This window comes from Emys orbicularis, chromosome 1 (genome assembly GCF_028017835.1).
Source record: "Emys orbicularis isolate rEmyOrb1 chromosome 1, rEmyOrb1.hap1, whole genome shotgun sequence".
In the NCBI taxonomy this organism is placed as follows: Eukaryota; Metazoa; Chordata; order Testudines; family Emydidae; genus Emys; species Emys orbicularis.
In genome coordinates, this window is record NC_088683.1 from 71010531 (window position 1) to 71031702 (window position 21172).

Consider the following 21172-nt stretch of genomic DNA (forward strand, 5'->3'; position numbering starts at 1 on the left):
GTTAGATTGTGGTGGAATCTCAAAAAGATCCTGTCTCGAAGTGTAGCTGGACCCTCCTGCTACATCTCCCTCCTCTGCCTCTTCCTTGCTGTTCACGGCAGAGGTCTTGGGCTCCTTGGAGGTATCTTGTGTGAGGTGCTTGGTGGGGTCTCCGCCAAGTATCGTGTACAGCTCATTGTAAAAGTGGCAGGCCTATGGCTCAGCACCAGATCAACTGTTGGCCTTCCTGGCCTTGTGGTATGCCTGTCACAGTTGCTTCACTTTCATGTGGCAGAGCTGCTGATCCCTGTCATACCCCTTAACCTGCACCCCCTGTGCAATCATTTTATATGTTTCTGTGACTGGTCTGTAGCTGTGCCTGCACAGCCTCTTTTCCCCGCAGGCCCAGGAGATCCAATACCTCCTGTCCACTCCAGGCAGGAGCTAGTGTAGAGCATGTAGTGAGCAGGTCAGTTGGGCAGTCACATACAACAAGGGGGGAGCTGCTAGGTGTGTTCTCCAAGGAGTGCAATCAGGAAAAAAGCATTTCAAAAATACATAGTTTTAAAGGGGATGGCTTCCATGACCCAGGGGCAATGGAGTTCACAAATGTGACTAGAGCGGTCACTGTTGGGTATTGTGGGGCAGCTGCTGGCGGATTATTAATGTCAATATGGGTCACACAGTGTAAGCGCTTGCACAGTGTTGACCACAATATGTCAACCATGGCTCAATATCATTCGAGGAGGTGGTGTTACTGCTTTGCCGTAATGTGGTGCGTACATTGACAGGAGATAAATTTGAGTGAAAACTATGTGCAAATAGGTTGGTGCAAAGCTACTTAGGTCAACCTAACTCTACAGTGTAAACCAGGCCTGAGAAGGTGCCTCCCTCGAAACTATTAATGCTTTAATGAAAGTGCTATTTTCTTTAGGATGCGAGTCCCCTTTTTTCTGAATTTGTAGTTTTCCCCTCCTATCCTGCCCTTGTTTCTTGCTCTCCGTGGTTTGTTCTGGTAGCGAGATTGTTGTGGGCTGTGCTGAAGCTGACCCTGAAGATTTTCATTAATTTTAGCCTTGTTTTATGGAGTCCTGTAATATGTGAATTCAGCTTCACTAGTGAAAATCTGGTAGTAAATACAAACTAAAAGTGAAGTTATGCAGAACAGTTGTAGCAAGAACACCTCTCCTAATCAGTTATCATGAGTGATGTTTGCTTTTTTTGTTTTCATGCTGATCCAGGTGCCCAATGGGCTCTCTTGCTCACTTTCTAATCTCTACAGTGTGCTAGGGACGTGTTGCCAGGCAGGGACTCAGAAATGCATGACATCTTAAAATGGAGTAATAACCTTATATCCACCATTTTTATTTTGGGCCATCACTTTCTTTCACACATATAGTCCTACATCCATTTTTAACTATTTCTAACATGCCCGAAGATGGAAAACATGGCTTAGAGCAGTTGGTCCAGGAGCCTATTGCAGAGCAGGCTCATTGACTGCCTGTTGTCACAGTGCAGCCCATGTGCATGTTGCTTGCCCTCTCAGCATTACCCTGCAAACCCTAAACGTAGAAGGCCAGCATGTTTTAATGCCCTAAGCATCTGACAGCCTGAGAAGTGACTCCTTGAGGCCCCCTTCTGAACCCAGGTCCCAACTTGCTTCCCATCTATTGAGTCTGATTACACTTGACTTGGTGGCATAGCGATGCAGCAAATATTTGCTGCACTATTGAGCCTGTTTTAACCTTGTAGAAGAGAGGAATATAGTGAGGAGTAAAGAAATACTGTTGTTATAGTGGCTAATATTGGCATGGACAGAGGTCAAGAAGTATGTTTGTTTTATCCTCACAGGCACAGTGCAGATACTTGCCCATAGGAGATGCAAGGGCTTGTCCTATTTGAGGGCAGGTAATGTTCGGGCAGGAGTAGTCCTTGATATAGGAGAGAGATGTGGTAGGAAGTGCCAGATTTACTATGAAAGGTTGTTGAGAAATAAACATTCTTGAGTACACACCCATATTATGAGTTCTGAGTTGGTATCATCTGCATGTTATATGCTCTTATTTATAGTTGTGACACAAGGGGTATTTTATATTAAAAATGGCATACCAGACCTTGGAGTATTGGGTAATTGGGTCTAGCGAAGAGCAGGTTTTGGGGATGCAAACTAAAGTTTGGACTTGTTAGTTACAGTACAGTGTTTCAATATTTAAGTCTAGCATTTGTCATCTTATTTTTTGTAATGCTTATACAAAGGTTCAACGATGATGTTTCTGGGGAGGGAGAGAAGTGTAGGGTGAAATGTGACTTAATCTTTTAGTGATATTTTCTTTCACTGTTGCAAGATTGTGCCTGATGCTTCTGTAGTTTTCACCAGCATCTATGTAATCATTTGATTTTATTCCACTTATTTGGCAAACAAATTGCATTGGTTCTTTAAATGTGTTTCTAGGTAAAGGCTAAACAGATTCTCTCTGTCCAAGTCTGTGACTGTCTGCATTATGAGCTTAGGGGTGTGATTGCCCCTGCTGGTGCAGATCCTCATCAGTAGGGCCCATACCAAATTCATTGACCAATTGACCACTTTGATCAATTTCATAATCATATTTTTAAAATAGTCCATTTCAAGGTTTCACATGTTTTCATCTGAAATTTCATCGTATTGTAACTGGGGGGGTCCTGACCCAAAAGAGGTTTGTGGGCGGGTTGCAAAGCTGTTGTAGTGGGGTCATTGGATTGCTACCCTCATTTCTGTGCTGCCTTCAGAGCTGGCCTGGGCTCTGAAGGCAGCAGCCACAGAACTTCCTGCAGATGGGGGAGGTTCCGGAGGTGGGTCTGATCTCCCTCCTGAGAGCAGCCATGCAGGGAAAGAGGAAGTCCCATCCCTCCCCAGCCTGGCCGGGACTAACAGCAAGGAGCCCCCAGCTGGGGCACTCCCAGCAGCACGGGGGAGATCAGACCCATCTCCAGGAACCTCCCCCAGATTCAGGAAGCTCCGTGGTTGCTGTCTTCAGAGCCCAGCTATGAAGGCAATGCAGCCTTGGAGCTTCCTGCAGCCAGGGGAGTTACCCGGAGGTGGGTCTGATCTCCTGCAGGAGCGGCCATGCAGAGCAAGTCTCGTCCCTCCTGAGCCCTGCTGGGACTTGTAGCTGGAGCCCTGTGCACGGGAGCCCCCAGTGAGGCAACTGCAGCCCTGCCAATCCCCCTCCCCTACAATAGCTTGATTTCATGGTCCATGACACATTTTTCACGGCCATGAATTTGGTAGGGCCCTACTCGTCAAGCTAGTGCGAGTATCAATAGTAGTGAGGCCACAGTAGCATGGGTAGTGGTCTTCGGAACCCCCAACGGGCAACTTAACTATTTCACTCCAGGCGGTGTAAGGAATAAATCAACAGGAACTCAGCACTTCTGTCTGATCAATGAAAAATGCAAGTAAGCGTGCTCTAAAATTGCAGTTTATTAGATTTAAGCACACTCAAACTTAAGCAATTGGTTTAGAATATCCCAGATATTTACCTAACATCTGGAACAGTAGTGAGTAAGTAACTGCAGGTTTGCAGTGGCCAGTTCCTTGTACACCAGGGAGAAAGTGTGTCAGGAAAAACATCTCTCAAGATGGCTTCAGAGGACTGCTCCAAAGCGCACTCTATTAGCTAATAATCTTTTATAACTTACTTCTACAAAATGAATAGGTCATAATGACCCCTACTGTATCATCACTTTTCTAACTTTCAATAAACTTTTAATATCAGAGGCGTCTAAATTCAAGGTTTTCCAACCACCAAGGTTTTCAGACTCGGTTGTTTAGTTCTGTCCCCTCCTCCCATTCTGATTGGTAGAAACTGCCAGCTAGATTTGACCTTGTCTCTAAAAGCCTGTCTCCAAATTAACCCTTAACTATGTGGCGTTCAGTTTCATTACTCCAGGGTGGCTGAATGCACATAATGATTGCAATTAACTTAATCACATTCTGGGGTATACACACCCCTCAAATCCAGGGCAACAGTGGCAGTGGAGGCACATCTGAACCGTGCTGAGTACAGATCCATCTGAAACCAGTGGGTATGTACTCAGCACATTTCAACTGTGTCTCTGCTGCTGCTACCTGTGCTACCGTGGCTACGCTGCTATTTATACTTTTGCTAGCATGATGAGAATGTGAGTATGTGTACACAAACTGGGGAATCACATCCCTAGCTTGTAATGTAGAGAGCCTGTGAAACCTAATAACAAGGTGAGGTTGTAGGTTCTGTAAAGCTCTATGGGAGGATACTCTTTGCCTTCAGTTAACCTGAAAAGTCGTCTTAACCTTTTGTTTTCGGTTATTGCTTTAAGATGTGTCTACATACTGTGGCATTGTTTCATCACTAGAGCTAGAATTTTACATTCTTTGATTCTTATGTATTGCATATGCATATTTTCCCTTAGGGACTCTGCCATGCTTTGAGAAAAGAAGTATGGAAATTCCTCTTGGGTTATTTTCCTTGGCACAGTACTAGAGAGGAAAGAACTAATTTGCAAAAAAGAAAAACGTGAGTACAGACATACTTTTATATTACAAAGTAGGCTTAAATAGTTTCAGAATTTTTTCAAGCATATGCTTATTGTAGTGATGTGGAAGTCTTCCTAAATCTGCAGAAAGCTAACTGTTTAATGTTATTGAATGCAGTTATCCACGGCTTACTCCTGTATGCGCCGTTTTTTTTATTTTTTGAGATTGTGACATTCAAATAAAGAAAAGTGAAATGACTTAGCTAGTTGCATTTAGTTTAAAAATGACCTTTCTTTTTCTTTAGAGATGAATATTTCAGGATGAAACTTCAGTGGAAATCAGTCAGTGATGAGCAAGAAAAACGAAATTCAAGATTAAGAGATTATAAGAGTCTTATAGGTAATTTTCCTTTTAAAGATTTAGTGTGAAACGTATGGATATGGATTAGATTAATGGCAAGATTTAAAAAAAAGAGAAGTGAAGCTCTTGAGATTTAGAATACTAGAGCCATTGCTCAGAGTATTCTGTGGCCAGAGAATTTGCTGTATAATCAAGCTCCAGAATCTCAGCTTTCACTTAACTTTCTTAAAAAGCTTCTTGGAGTGCTTGGGCATGTCTACAATTAATTAGAGACATCCCCAGTGAAGAAGGGCACTGCCTTGCTCCAAAGGAGTACCATCTGGTCTTCAGTGACTCTGAAATTATAAAAGCAATATTGAGTACAGTTTGTCATTTTTATCTCATTTTAAGATAAAAACGAGATCCAATATAATCCAGAAACTAGCAGGTACGACGTGGGGTGCATCAGTGTTGCGAACATCTGCAGTAGTACTTGTATATTGAGTAACTGACTATTTTGCACCAGTATGGAGCAGATGTAGTCACACATGAATTGTGGATACCCAGCTAAATACAGTGATGCAGTGCATCGTGGGAACCCTTAAGTCGACTCCAGCACTATGGCTACCTGTCCTGTCTAACATTGCTCCCCCGTCAATACACCGAACTGCTGCAACATTCTGTGAAGCTCAGCGAACCTGTGAAAACAGATGTCTTCCTGTTACCAAGACCTTGACAAGGCCCCCCCTGCAACACCTTAAGTCCCACAAGCCTTTCTGGGAACATTCGTTTAGCCTCATGCAATCAGGCAATGATCAGAAGGAGGCTTGGAAAGAAGATTGACCTTCCATGGTCATCTTGGTCATCTCTGAACCAAATTCAAGCCAGCCATGCTAGATGCGGACATCTAATGCACAAATGGAAAATCAAGGACTCCCTGGTGTGTGAGTGTGGTTCCCCATGACAGACCATCGAACATATCACTACCTACTGCCCAATTTATAAATATGAAGGAGGCATTACTGCAATAAATTCTGCTACTCCTGATGTAGCCATTTGGCTCAGTCAACTTCAGGCGAAATTGTAGTTGCTGCTCTACACCAGCCATACGAAAGAAATGCAGTTTGTCATCAAATTCAGGCAGTGTGAACTCTGTTCATTGAAACAACACATAAAATGTACAGTCTATAGCTAGGAACAAGCAGGCAGTTTCAGCTCAGTAATGATTACAGAAACAAGACAAACTAAAATTTCATAATACTTGCTATAATGAACCAACCAATTACAAGTGTAACAAAATCGCTTTAAGCTTGTTTGCATATTAGCTTTTTCCCATTATAGTTTTCAAATTATGCTGCATATCATATGCATTCAAGTGGCATTTTACAGTTAACTCATCTAAAGTAGTCTTCATTGTTTCTTTGAATTCAGTAAAAATGTTTTATATTTAATCATGAGGTTTCTGTAAAAAGTGTGTAACAATTAAAAAAAAAATGCAGATCTGCTTGTAAGTAAATCCATCTTATTCCAGACAGGAAGAATTTTCTTTTAAGTACTTAAAAGCTCCTTTAAAGCATTTTATAATGACATTCAGTGAATATAGTTGGTTATTAAACACTTCAAAGCTCTGCAATAGTGTTTTGAGAAATCAATAACTTAAAGAGCATTGTGCATTTGTTAGATATAGGCTTAGTAAAAATTGTTCTGAAAATGTTTTGTATCTGTGGGTTATTTCTCAGAAAAAGATGTAAACAGAACTGACAGAACAAACAAGTTCTATGAAGGCCAAGATAATCCAGGATTGATCTTGCTTCATGACATTTTGATGACCTATTGTATGTATGACTTTGATTTAGGTAAGTGGGACTTGTCTGAATATTTTTTTTATAAAAAGTTAATAGTGAGCAAGGATCACTTTTCAGAGTATTATTGCATTTCAAAAATCTTTTAGTGTCTAATTATATACTTTATGAAGGTTAATAAAGTTAAATTAAATAGAAATATGGGTGTACATTTTCTAAAGATTTGGCGAATCCAGGGTATACATCTTTTTGCCCATGTTTGCAGAACGTAAACTTTTAATGATCAGATGCAGGTATTTTTTTAAGTCATACATAGGAAATGGAATTTTCAAACTATTTGGTTATGCTGATTTGGAACATACCTACCAATCTGCTGTACCACTGAACAATTGTACAAACAATTGTTGTTCAGAAACAAATTTGAAGCTCGGCATCTTGGAAGAAAGGGAGAAAAATCATTTAATTTAGAGTTCATAATTGTGTAAATCACAAGTTAACAGTCTAAGATTAAGTTTAATTATTTCTTTTTTTAAGGGTATGTTCAGGGAATGAGTGACTTGCTTTCTCCTGTCTTGTATGTCATGGAAAATGAAGTGGATGCCTTTTGGTGCTTTGTATCATACATGGATCAAATGGTAAAAACAAGATTGTTTATTTCATAGTGTTCATGCAGCTTTCATTATCTGAATTTAGATGTAAAACTTTGTCATTTTATCTCTGTCTTCATGACTAGACTGGAAATTTTTGCACTATTTCCTCTATCTTTAGTGAAAAGAAGTGTTTAATATTTGCAAAGCCGAAAGAAACAGTTTAATATTGGTATATGTATGACTGCAGAATAGCTCAGAGGCATATTTGTCCAATAAATGGACTATGCCCATGTGAAGTAGGTGGCACTTGTTTATCTTCTCTTTTTAAAGATAGGAGGATCAAATGCCCATCATTGCCAGTCAGTCACTAGAGATTTACAACATCTGTGGACTGATAAAAGTACACCACCACTATAACCTTTCAGCTTCCAAGTCCTATTACAATATGGCCAGCTTCTAACTGGTGGTCTGTTACCCAAAAGTGCTCTATATATTTATCAATGTGTATATATACTTTAGCAACAGACAAAAATTGGGAAGTCTCCTGTTTTCTCCCTTATAATTTCTTCTGTTTGTTTATATGTATAATAAACATGTTTGGTCCTTGACACAGCCTCTGATAGCTTTTGATGTTCTGGGAACACAAAGCTTCCAGAAAGTTTACCAGCTATGGGGAAATTCTCCTAATGTAAGAGGAGGTCTTGGGTGACAGAGCCAGCATAGCCTTCTCTAAGGACCCCTGTTTCCTTTCTGAGTGCAGCTGTGATCTCTGTACACCAGAACATAGCCCTTTTGGGAGGGCTTGCAGCCCTGAAGCTATTCTTAGTTGGGCTGGTGGCCAAAATAGCCCCTGGTGGGCACCAAGATAAAGCTACCATTCTTCTTCTTTGAATAGTGTCCCAATGGGTGCTCCACTATAGGTGTGTTTGCGTTCCCCGAGATGGGGTATGCCTGGTTCAGTCTGCTTTAAGAAGCGTCTCAGCTGCAAAGAATCCATCCTGATGACGGATGAGGAAAATCACATTGCCCAGAGGTGTGGATTATGCCAGCAGTTGAAACTGTGGTCCCGAAAAGATAGAGAACTGAGACTTAAACTTCTTCTAATGGAAGCAGCTCTCCAACTGCCTTCAGACCCATGTCAAGACTCAGGGCGGTGGGAATCCTCACCACAGCCCTCTACATCCAAGGAAGGTGAGCCTAAGAAGATGCCTATGAGCCACTCACACAAGGCTTTTAAAAAGAGAGCCGTGAGCCCTGAACCAGCCGAAAACCACCAGTTCGTTCGATATCATCGGTACTGACAGTACCGAAGCCATCCAAATGCGGAACCCAGAGCTCACGTGGTACCGTCCCAGAAGAACACGTTAGGCTACCTAAGGACACTTTATCAACAATTATTTCAGCGTTGGAACAGGGAGACTGGTACTCGGCCCTCTACCTCCAGGATGCTTATTTCCATATTTCAGTCATACCATCTCACAGACGATATCTCAAATTCACACTAGGGCAGGACCACTACCAGTACAGAGAACTCCCTTTTGGCCTCTTGTTGGCTCCCTCAGTATTCTCCAAGGTCCTCTCTGTAGTGGCAACCCACCTACGCTTCCAGGGGATCATGATCTACCCTTACCTGGACAATTGTCTCCTCAGGGCACACTCCTTCGACAAAGCTCAGCAGGTTACCAATACAACTTTGGATTTATTCAGAAAACTAGGCCTACAAATCAACGTACAAAAATAGACATTAACCCCAGTATAGAGTTTAGAATTCATAGGAGCCGATCTCGACTCTGTCCACGTGAGAGCGCTCCTTCTATAACACAGATTGCTCAGTTTCTACATGCTTATAGAGACCGTGCAAACCAGCCTTCAGATATTGGCCAGACATTGCCTTCAGCTTCTGGGACACATGGCCATGGACACATTTGTGATAGCTCCTGCCAGACTTCTTATGAAATGCCTCCAGTCATGGTTCAGCTTGGTTTACAGACTGAACAAAGATAGCCTAAACAAACCACTATCTCTACCCACCAAGATAAAACAATCTTTGAATTGGTGGAAGAACGCAGCAGATGTCTGCATGATGATGCCATTTGTGCAGCCTCCTCCTCCACCACTTCTCACCATCAACGCATCCCTCATAGGGCGGGGTGCACATCTCAACGACCTCACAGTACAGGGTAAATGGTCACCCTCAGAGATTGTCTTCACATCTACCTCCTCGAGCTCAGAGCAGTCAGGAATGCACGTGTTTCCTGCCACTGATCAGAGGCATGCACACACAGGTCACAATGGACAACATAGCGTGCATGTACTACATAAATCATCAAGGGACTGCCAGATCGCCCTCCCTTTTTACGGAAGCACTAAAGCTGTGGAACTGGTGCATCTCCCACAGTGTTACCATATCAGCAGCCTACCTGCCAGGAGTGCACAACACAACAGCAGCAGTCTCGGCCGCAAGGTCCCACACAACCTTAAATGGGAGATAGACTTGGTGATACTCCCAGGGCCAGCCTTTCATCAGGGCGCTGGCCCAGGGCAACATACTGAAGAGGGCAGAGTTTGATAACCCCTTCTCTCCCCATGACCTGCCCTGTCGACCAAGAGCCAGCTGGGCTGAGGGAGGCAGGCAGGCAGCCAACTAGGGGAGAGAAACGCAGCACTGCAGAGGGCAGATCCAAGCTGCAGCTTGGCTAGGCACACAGCCAGGTAACTCTGCGGGTGAGAGCAGGGATGGGTGTCTAGGGCTAACCACTATTCTGGGACAGAGGGCCCCCTTAGAAGCCATGCCTGGAGTGGGGCTGGGCTGGAAGAGGCTCCCAATCTGATCTCTGTGATGAGCGGTGGAAGTTGGGGGAGGGAAGAAGGAGGGGTGTGTGCCCCAGCAGCTTGCCTCTATGTGTCCGGGCTGGAGGGTTGGAGCAGCCTCCCTGCTATATAGGTTGTGATGGGGGTAGACATGCACTATCGTCCTCTAAGAGCCCCACACTTGTCCAGGAAAGGGCTTGCTCTTCCCCAGCACTTCCCACAGATAGGGGAGTGCACAAGTATGCTGCAGAGCACCATGCTAACCAGGACACTGCAGCCTGCTCCCATCGCTTCCCTGCAGAGAGGTGACACATGCGAGGGGGCATGTGCAGGGTCACATTCCCCTCTCTCTTCCTCCCCCCCCAGTTTTCTACCGGGGTTTGCCTGCCAAGCCCCCCAACCCTGCCCACTTGCTGGAGCCTGGGACCAGGAGAGGCAAACAAACAGCAGGTAGGGATCATCTCTGCTCCCCTGGCTCAGAAGCTTCACTTGCTTGGTCCCAGGAGCGGGCTGCCTCCCCTAAGGCAGGCAGGCAGGTGCACAGGAGATAAATGGGTGAGAGATCAGCTCCCCCATGTGCCTCTCCCCCCTCCATCTGAACAGGAGTGGGAATGGGCGCCACAGTGGATAGGGGAGCAGCATGCTGACTCACTGCACTGTGCCTTCTCCCAGGGAGGTTCCCAACACAGTGGTTCTGTAGTTTAGTTTTAATGGCAGATCAGCAATTAAGTAGGTGGTGCCTTTCTGCTGTGACCTCTTTGAAACCCATCTCCCTTTCTTTCAATCCGGATTGCCTATCCCCACCCTCAGGCTCTCTTATTTTAACTTTTTCCACTAGTTGTATTTATCAGTATACTGAAATTCCTTGGAGCAGGGCCTTGTCGAAGCTGTTGGGGAAAGTGCTTTGCACATTTCTATACCACATCAATAATAAAGAAACTCCTTTCTTTATTCCCATCTCTGACTTAATCCCATATCCTGCAAGCCTCCTTCATCCTCTGGAAGTTGCTGGGTTCCTGCTGTTAGTGTGAGGACAATGTGTGATTGTGACTTAAAGTTTCAGGCCCTTAAACTGGGAGATAACTCTAGTGGGGTAGGCTCTGCCCTCCATGCCTCCCTCCCGCCCCGCTTCTCAACCCTGCTGCTCTGGTGACTTACAAATAGGCTTGATAGAATGCATTTTTTATTTTATTACTTTACGTAATATCAGTTGTTTATTTTTAAGCTTTTTTATATGTTAATTTTTAATTTTCCACAGTTGTGGGAAATTATGGGGAAAGGTCAGATAATTTTTTTAATGTCAGTAGAAGTTGAGATTCGAAGAGTTCAAGCTTTAAAGCTGCTAAAACACAAACAGAGAAACAAGGTGGGTGAGGTAATATCTTTGTTTGGGCCAACTCTGGTTGGTAAAAGACAAGTTTTTGAGCTCCACAGACCTGGAGAAGAGCTCTGTGGGGTTTGGTTGGTGAAAGAGACAAGCTTTCAAAGTTGGGCCAATTAAATATATTACCTCACTGGCCTTGTGGCTCTCATATCTTGGTACCAACATGACTACAACAATACTGTAAAAACCACTAAGTGTCAATATCACATGTCAAGATATGCAAAATCTAAAACCAGAAATAATTTGTTGATTTAACTATTCATTCAATAGTACATTAGTAACAATCCTAATTCAGAAGCTTATATTACTGAATTTTTACTCTAACAAGTTCTCAAGCAGCATTTTTCTTGCTTTCCCTATCTGTAAATGTCAGTTATTACTAATGGAAATATTCTTAGGGGTTTGTGTGTGTATGGTGAAATAAACAGCTAATTTCTTAATTGCTTAATTTGTGCCAGGGCTGAGCTCTGGCATCTTTCAACACTGGGGGAGGCAGTGGAGCCCAGAGGTGATGGGAGGGTGGGGGAAGCCCAGCGAGCCCGTGGGGGCCAAGAGTAATGGGGGGCGCCAAAATAAGAGTTCGCTCAGGGTGCCATTTCCTCTAAGGCCAGCCCTGGATACTCCACAACATACTCCAATAATGGGGTCATACCAGTAATAGATTTGTTCACCACTTACCAGAACAAGAAACGCTCGCAGTACTGCTCCAGAGCAGGCCTCGGACAGCACTCTTTGGGGGATGCTCTTCTCCTCTCATGGGACAAAGGCCTTCTTTACACCATCCCCTGTTTCCTCTCTTGCTGAAAGTCCTGTTGAAAATAAAGAGAAAAAGAGCAAATGTCATAGTGATTGCTCCTACCTACCCAAGAGAGATGTGGTGCCCTTAACGGTCACAACTGGCAATGTGTCCGATCACTCTTCAACCCACTCCTTACCTTCTCTCGCAGAACAAAGGATGCAGTCTCCATCCCAGCCTATGGATACTACGGCTCAAAGCCTGGCTTCTTCATGGTTCCAGCATATAGAGATATCCTGCTCTGAGGAGTTACAGGAAGTGTTACTACACAGCAGGAAAGTGACTACCTGTCGTACTTATCTACAAAAGTGGGCCAGATTTCCGATGTGGTGCCATCCTAGAGGAATTACCCAACATCGACTGCTCTACCACTAGTCTTAGACTATTTACTGACTCTTAAGAAATCAGGAGTCTCTATTAGTTCACTAAAGGTACACTTGGTGGCAGTAGCAACTTTTCATCAACAGATAGAAGGGTACTCAGTTTTCTCACACCCAACTACAAAGAGGTTCCTTAAAGGCATAACAAACCTCTTTCTCCAACTCAGACATTCTACCCCACCATGGGACCTGACTAGTATTAAAAGGGTTGACCAGATTGCTCTTCAAACCTATGGCCGCTTGTTCAGTAACGCACCTTTCAATGAACACGGCCTTTCTAGTCACCATAACCACAACGAGTAGGATAGGGGAGATAGTGGCTTTATGGCGCAACCCTTTACAGTGTTCTTTCCTGACAAAGTCATGCTCCAACCACACCCGAAGTTCAGCTCAAGGTGACTTCCACCTTTCACATGAATCAACACATTCATCTCCCTACCTTTTATCCCAAACCTCACCAGGATAATAGAGAAGCCATTCTACACACACTTGACGTAAGGAGACCCTTGGCTTTCTATTTGGACAGGACAGAGGCCTTTAGGAAATCTCATAAGCTCTTCCTCTCCATTGCGGATAGGTCTAAAGGCATCGTGATTTCAGCCCAGAGACTATCTGAATGGGTCTCGAACTGCATCAAACTCTGTTATCAGGCTTGCAATTTAGTATCTCCATCTACAATCCATACACACCCTACAAGATCGGTTTCCTCCTCAGTCACCTTCTTCAAGCATGTCCCTATCCTGGAAATCTGCAGGGCAGCTACATGAGCATCTGCACACACCTTTGCAAAACATTATGCTATCATGGGGGACTCTGATGCCGATGCTAAATTCAGCTCTGCAGTATTATCATTCATAGCAAACTCGACTCCGAAGCCCCAGCTTCCCATTTAGGATACTGGTTGGGAGTCACCTACAGTGAAGCACCCCTAGGAACAATACTTGAAGAAGAAGAAGAGGAAGTTACTCATCTTGTGCCGTAACAATGATTCTTTGAGATGTGTGTCCCTATGGGTGCTCCACGACCCACTCTCCTCCCCTCTACTTTGGAGTTCTCATTATTGACTCTGTGGGTAGAGAAGAAACTGAGGAGGGTTCGCCTGCGCAATGCTGGTTAGCCTCATGGCAGAGCACGGGGGGGCACAGCCCATGTGTGGACCGAACAGACACTGCTACCAAAGTTCAACGATCAGCAGTGCAGGGATGCAAACGTACCTAGTGTGGAACACCCATCTCGAAGAACCATCATTACTGCACAAGGTGAGTAAATTCCTCTTCTGTCCTGCTGGATTGGGCACAGCAGTGATGGAGTTGAGGGTCTGGTCCATAAAGAATGACTGTTATTGCATAGATGATATACTGCAAACATGAATTTTGTACATGCCCCAGCTCTTGTAGGGTAATATAATTTTTACAATTTTTATTAATTTAAACAAGTGCTCATTTCCAAGAACAACTCTGTATATGGGATGTTGTGAAACACAAGTACAATGGTTTAGAATAAAATACTCAGTTGTCCTCTGATAACATTTTAATAATTTTCTCTAGTCTGTCTATTCCTGCCTACAACTCTCTAGCTCCAATTTGGAGGCAGATGAATTTATTCACTCCAAATCTTGTATCCAAGTTGCAGTGTAAGTATGACTGTGGAAGTTTAAGTACAAATATCCCTGAGCCAGAGACACAGTTCATTGTTTATTGCTTTAAGCTTCCAATTGAAGGCAAAATTTACCAGAACTTGGCTCCATCCTTTTAAACGCTTAGTATGTGAAACAGTTAAAGGGTCCAACCTTCTGTTACCAGGACAATGAATTTAACTTGCATGTAAACTAATAGTAGTGTTGTGGTTTATAACAGTATTTGACGTAGTGAACTATTTACCAGTATCAATACCTGACAGAGTGCTAAATTATTTCCCATCAAGCACGAGAACTTTGAGGAACAAATGCAGGGTATGAAGACACAGCTAATTCAACTGAGTACTTTGCTTCGCTTGCTAGACAGTGGATTTTGCAGTTACTTAGGTATGTGTAATAACTCAAACAACTTTTTACTTTTAGAGAGAGATGCATAGACATTCTAAAGGGCCCTTACACACTTTTCCAACATGAATCTGTTACATTATTAATGCAGGACTGCCACATTCTAATAATTTGGCTTTAGTACAATGCCTTTGAAAGAAAAGAAACTTACTGTTTTATTTCTCTGAGCCCTAGAGTGCAGAGTCCTTAATGTATCACTAGGTACGCTGTTGTCCTAAATGAACAATAAATATTCAAATTAAAAACATTTAATAGGTTTTTTAATTGGTTTTCATGGATAGCAAAATATAACAGAACTATGTTATGCCATTGATATTTAAGCAGTACTTCTCACTGATTTTATTGGAGACTTAGTTTTACAAATTGATGGCAGGATAACAGCCCTATAAGATGCATATTTTCTTTGTTTGATATTCATAAAAAATGTGACATTCTTTTCCTAGAATCTCAAGACTCGGGATACCTTTATTTTTGCTTCCGATGGCTTCTGATCCGATTTAAAAGAGAATTTAGCTTTCAAGATATTCTTCGATTATGGGAGGTAAGAACATAATTAGATATTTATGGAAGATGATTGAAAGCAAAATCAAAGGCAGTGTAGTAAAACAATGGGATAAATCTGACATGATGGGGACAAACTAGTACAGCTTTTGTAGATAAATTGTGCCTCTCTAACCTATAAGAAGACTTTTAAAGTTACTGTAATACTGGAGTGATATGATGGATATAATTTACTTGGCTTTTCAAAAAGTATTTGACGAGATCCATCAGAAAAGACTCTTAAGGAAAATAACCACCGATGCTCTGGTAATGCTCAGGTCAGGGTTGAAAAACTGGTTAGGTTATAGGAAACAGCCAAAATAAATGGCTGCTTCTCAGAAAGGTGAAAAATCTATTGGGGCATTCCCAGGATTGGTACTGGGGTTAAACGTGTTCCATATTTTTATAAATGACATGTCTGATGAAGTGAATAGTGAGACAAGGAAACTTGCTTTCAACACAAAACTAACTGAGGCTAGGTCTACACTACCCGCCTGAATCAGCGGGTAGAAATCGATCTCCCGGGGATCGGATTATCGCGTCTCGTCGGGACGCGACAATCGATCCCCGAATCGACGCTCTTACTCCACCAGCAGAGGTGGGAGTAAGCGCCGTCGACTGGGAGCCGCGGAGGTCGATTTTGCCGCCGTCCTCACAGCGGGGTAAGTCGGCTCCGATACGTCGAATTCAGCTACGCTATTCGCGTAGCTGAATTTGCGTATCTTAAATCGACCCCCCCCCGTAGTGAAGACCTGCCCTGAGTTAATCCAAGTGGAGGGGGTTGTAAAATACTGTTGGGGGATCTAATCAGTCTGGGTAATTGGGCTGCACAATGCCAGAAATATGTAGATTAATATAAGACAATGCTTACTGGAAAAATGGAAATACTGATGGACTCTGAGCTAGTAGGATACTATTGTGGGCTGAGTTGGTCTAGGAATTATCCTGATGATGCCAATTAAACAAATTATAATCTTGAATATAATTTTTAAAAGTGAGAAATACAAAATAAAATACAACACCACATTAAATGTTAGCATGATCTTACCCCAAATATATAATCAACTTACTTCAAAAAGGGTATAGTAGATAATAGAAAAGGTCCAGACCGTATAAATAAAATAGCTCAATTAATCGCACAAAGCAGAAGGGTGGGCAATAGAAAGATATTACATAAAACTGAATAATTGGCCTGAAACAGAAAAAAAATGGAGACAGCCAGATTGAGGTATATACAATTATTATTACAATGAAAACTGATTTGACACTTTTTTATTCACTTTATCCCATAAATGAAAAAGGGGTCATTCAAAGAAATGGAAGGGCAGTAAATTTAAAACTGCAAAGAGGTAATAATTTTTAGCCAATGTAAAGTCAGCCTATGGAGTTTTCTGCCTTAAGAGGTTATTGAGGCAAATAGTTCATCAGAATTTCAAATGATTAGATAACTTTATAAATAACATTTACTAATGAACCACAATTCACAAATACAAAAGAATTTAGCCTATTATTCCATGGCATAAGGTGATCACAAAAGAGGAGTTTGGAAGTAGTTTTTTCCACCCTTTCCTTTTCCCTTCCCAATGGTGTAACACTGTACGCTGGCAATTTTATGTTTTTTTGAGGTTCCTCACCCCACCATTTTTGAAGCATCTGCTGAGGCAAGTTACCAGACAGTGGACCAATAGACTGTTCTGATGTAGCAGTTTTACATTGTTTGTCTCTCTCATATTTGGTGTTTTTTTTTATATCCTCAGTAACATCCTTCATTAAGTTGTGTACTATGAGTACAGTACAGCGCTGCTATCGTTTTCCTTCAGTGTGTTGTACTGTGCACAAAGAGGCTGTAAGATCAGACCCTCAAAATTTAATCGGGAGAAATCTAGTTCGGGATAATGCCATTTTGAGCACTGTTGATTCCGAATGAACTATATAAACGTACAGCTATTTCTAAAAAGTCTATAGAGGAATCTGAATACTAATTATTGGTTTGACATTTTATGTCAGTTTTGTATAACATCTCTATATCATATCTAAATATTAAGTGTGTGTGTGTGTGTATAAGAAGCAAGAAGCCCCCTCCCCTGGCAGAGCAATGGCTCCAGTTAGTCTGTACAAGCCATTCCTATGAATAGGGCTGTGACTTTAGTTAGTACAATGGCCGGGAGGGGCGGCCACACAGGACAAACAGAAAGGAGAGGGGAAAAAGGAATGCAGCAGGGAGACAGCTGTAACAGACATGCCCCCCTGGCCGACCCTCACGGGCTGTGAGGGGGTTGCCCCGTGCAAAGACCAAGGCCAGAGGGGTTACAGGTCCTCACTATCTAAGTAATCTAGGGGTGATGGTTCGCTGCTGTTAAGGGGAATGGAGGAGTACCTCGCCTGCAAGGGCAGGGCTGACACAACCCTGTGAATCAGCTGCTTGACCACTGCTATCCCCAACAGAAAGGCCACAAGAATGATAGCCACAGTAATAAGCCACTGCTTAATGGACTGGGCCCAGGATCCCAGCCCCCAGCTGGACCACTGGGCTTGCCACCAATCCCACTGCTCACGCTCCTTACGAATTTGGATGGCAAAGGAGGATAGTTGGTTAGCCACGGCGGAGATGTTGTTCCACCCGGGCTGAAGGCGCAGGCAACATTGTCCCTTAAAGCGAGGATCAAGGTCCTCCAAGGCAACACAAAAGTCCTTCTGTAGGATGGTCTGGATCAGAAGACGGTTCTGCTCGGCGTAGTTGGCCAGGATTGTGAGAGCGTCGCTGGTTCGACGAAGCCCTTCGGCTGTGATGTTGGTGAGGGCCTCCAGACCAAGCGACAGTCCCCGGATTTGCTGTAAAGTTAAACGCAACAGGGGCGAATGAGTTGTGTTTCCGGTCGTCACTGGTGGTGTTGCACGTGAATAGGGGTCGATGGACCCAGTTTGTGGTGTTGCAGGCTGAGGCTGGATACTGTGGAGTTAGGTTAGTGAGAGGGAGGAACTTCCAGAGGAAAGGGGATCCTTCCTCTGAGGCCTCCCATCTTGTGCAGGTGACACAATCATGTGATGAGGGGACATCTGACAGGTTCCCGATGAGGACCTCCTGCAGGGCGTAGGCTTTTACCCAGGCAACCAGGGGGTTTTCTTGAGGCGGGGTGGCAATCATGGCAGGTGATTTCTGTGAAGACATAAAAGAGAGGTTGCCCGTCTAGGGCCTGTTACGACATGCACTAAGCCAGTAGTGGGTGATAGGTTAAGTGGCACAGCCGTCCCTTCTCCACAGCAAAACCTAGGAACTGAAAGGTAGAAGCAGCAGTGAGGACACTTTTAGGCAGACTTAGGTTCCACCCATTGGTGGATAAAGCGGCCTGGACCTGTTTAGCAACCTTTTGTACTTCGGTTGGTGTGGCACCAGTTATGAGAATGTCATCCACATAGTAGACGACATAGACGTTGGGGAGGGATGGTACCTTTTCTAACGTGCGGGTTAGGGCCTCACTGGCACAGGCAGGTGAGTTTTTGTACCCTTGGGAACACGCTTGCCATTGGTACTGGGCTCCCTGGTAAGCAAAGTTTAACAGTCCCTTGGGATCATAGAGGGGGGACCTGATAGAACATATCTTTTAGGTCTATTGTACATGCCCATTGGTTTGTGTCATCCAGTAGGATGCGCTCAATAGTGGGGATATCCCATTTAGCGGACTCGTTGGGCTTGTGTGGTTTTGGGATTCCCCACGCACTGGATAGATATTTGCTCGCTGACACCTGCCGAATTTTATTCTCATTGAGCAGTGTCTCAATGAGCTGGGCAATGTGTGGTTGACCTGCTGGGGCAGTGGGTATTGGTCTGTATTTCCAGGGTGTGGGGTTAAGCAGTTCGGGTTCGTGGGGAGCACTGGTACCAGATAGGGTGACAGGCAGTGCCTCGAGTACGGCTTCGGCCAGCTTGAAACGCCGTAACTCCTTGACTCCGAGGAGGGGCGTGGGCCCCACTAGGGCCCGAAATGTTACTGGTGTGTGGTTTATGTATGCATGTACCTTTACTTCTGGGCGGGGCTCTGTGCTATTGAGGCCTTGCACGTAGATAGTGTGTCCTGTGGAGGTGTGGGGGACGTGAGGGGGAATAATGGACACCTGTGCCCCTGTGTCCAGCAAAAAGGGGATGATGAGACCCTTGTCAAAAACTAGCGGATAATAGGGGCAGGGGTCCCCTGGCCGGGTGCTGGCCACTGCCAAGCACCTGGCCGTTATCCGTTTTTTGGCTGGGAAGGTTCTAGTCGCTCTTCCCATCCCAGAGCTATGGCCAAGGCTTTTTGCTGCTCACTGTTGAGCTTACGCACAACCTCCTTAGTGAGGCCTTTATACAACAAGAATCCAAACATTTTCCGTTCTACGAATGAACGCTCCGGGTGCTGGGATCTGGGCTGTGGGCTGGTGTGTGGTGGGTGGGAACTAATGGGTAGGGCTTGGGCTGAAGGCCACCTTACCCTTTCGAGGGCCTCATAGAGCTGCCCAATGGGGCGTCCAGCATACCCCCTTAGCCACAGAACTGTCCCGGTGTCAGGGGTGGTACTGTTATCCATGGCTAAGTCAATGGCAGCTTCATTTATGGGTATTTCAGTGGGGTCAACAACATGCCGGAAGGCACCTTTCACATTTTCTTTTTAAAGAATGGATTGAGGTTAATTACAAAAAGGAGCATCAGATATTTGAAATAGGTTCTTAATCTGTCATGGCTTAGTGAAATGAAACTTTCAAGATTAATTGCATTGTAATTAAACATTTTTAATTGATTTTGGTTTGGATATCACTCAGATTTATGCAGTTCTAGTGAAGGGCTGTGTACATTGCAATGACAATTGTGCAAGAATAAAATAGACTATTCTTTTAGCTTCAATAGCAGTGACCCTCAATCTTAAATAGAGTAGAAACTATAATTGTGCTAGCTAGGATAGAAATTACTTCTAATATCAAACCCCTGGCATCAAAGGCACAAACAGAGCACCAGGCGGTTACAAGAAGGAATTGCTTATGCCTTTTCCCTGCTACCAGTCTTCTCTTCCCACCAAAATACAGTATTGTTTAACTGGCCTAGTGAATGTCTGCCTTCTGTGCAGCATTTGCTTTAGGACTTTATTGATTTCTGGACACAACAGCATAAAACTAATGATCCATTATAACAATTCCCGTGTTCCTGTATAGAGCTAAATATCCTTCATAAAACTTGCCACAGCATATAAGTGAGTTCTATATGGTAGTAAAATTAAATGCAACAGGTGTTTACAGCAATTTGAAAGGTCTGCTGTAACTCTGAATTGGCTATGAGTTTAAGGCTGACAATCTCTCCTTACTTTAAATGCTTCAAGATCACCTTATAACCGTGGAGTAAACCTATTTTTTCATGCTCCTGTAATAACTAAATACAGTAGGTTGAGTGAAAGAGTTCTTACTTGAACTAGTCAAGTAAAGCATACTGTGCAAAAAATGTTAACATGTAATAGAATAGTGTGAAAGGGCATTCAACACCAAAGTACTACTACTTTCCATTTTTACTGTGTAATTGTAATAATTAAGCAACTTCTTCAGAGTAAGCTGGAAGAGAGCTTACACATCTTTCTATAACTTTTGGAATGGGATAGAGCTAACAAGCGGTCTTTTCAAATTGACTCATTCATGTATATATGTATAGTGACATTTTTTATAGAAAAGTTTGTTAGGTTACACCTGAGTACATAATTTCAGTATTTCAGTGTTTACCAGTGTAATATTGGAATGTTCTCATATTGCATTTGCATACAAAATGGAAATATTGTTTAAAAAAAACACAAAAATTATAAAAAAAAAAACCTGTATACACCATCCTTTATAATTAGCATTTGTTTGATACAAATTAAATGTTATCAGTTTAAGATGTGTAGAAAATTCTGATTAAAAATGTGAAAGTAGTTCGATTTATGTTTTGAGAGCAGTATATTTTACCTTAGAAATGCTGGCTGCAGGACATTAGTTCATGAATCAATAGCTTCATGTGCTGTA

The 21172-nt window shown here is 43.3% G+C and overlaps 1 protein-coding gene across 2 annotated transcripts in view; it reads left to right on the forward strand.

Annotated features, from left to right (window-relative positions):
* The window catches only part of TBC1D15 (TBC1 domain family member 15), a 99195-nt gene that overhangs the window by 52684 nt on the left and 25339 nt on the right, over window positions 1-21172 (forward strand). For both annotated transcript variants that reach the window (XM_065397586.1, XM_065397587.1), the window contains 6 exons: window positions 4411-4514; window positions 4779-4873; window positions 6553-6669; window positions 7150-7250; window positions 14500-14599; window positions 15061-15158. In XM_065397586.1, the coding sequence (XP_065253658.1) occupies window positions 4411-4514; window positions 4779-4873; window positions 6553-6669; window positions 7150-7250; window positions 14500-14599; window positions 15061-15158 (615 nt within the window). The remainder of the gene's footprint in view (window positions 1-4410; window positions 4515-4778; window positions 4874-6552; window positions 6670-7149; window positions 7251-14499; window positions 14600-15060; window positions 15159-21172) is intronic.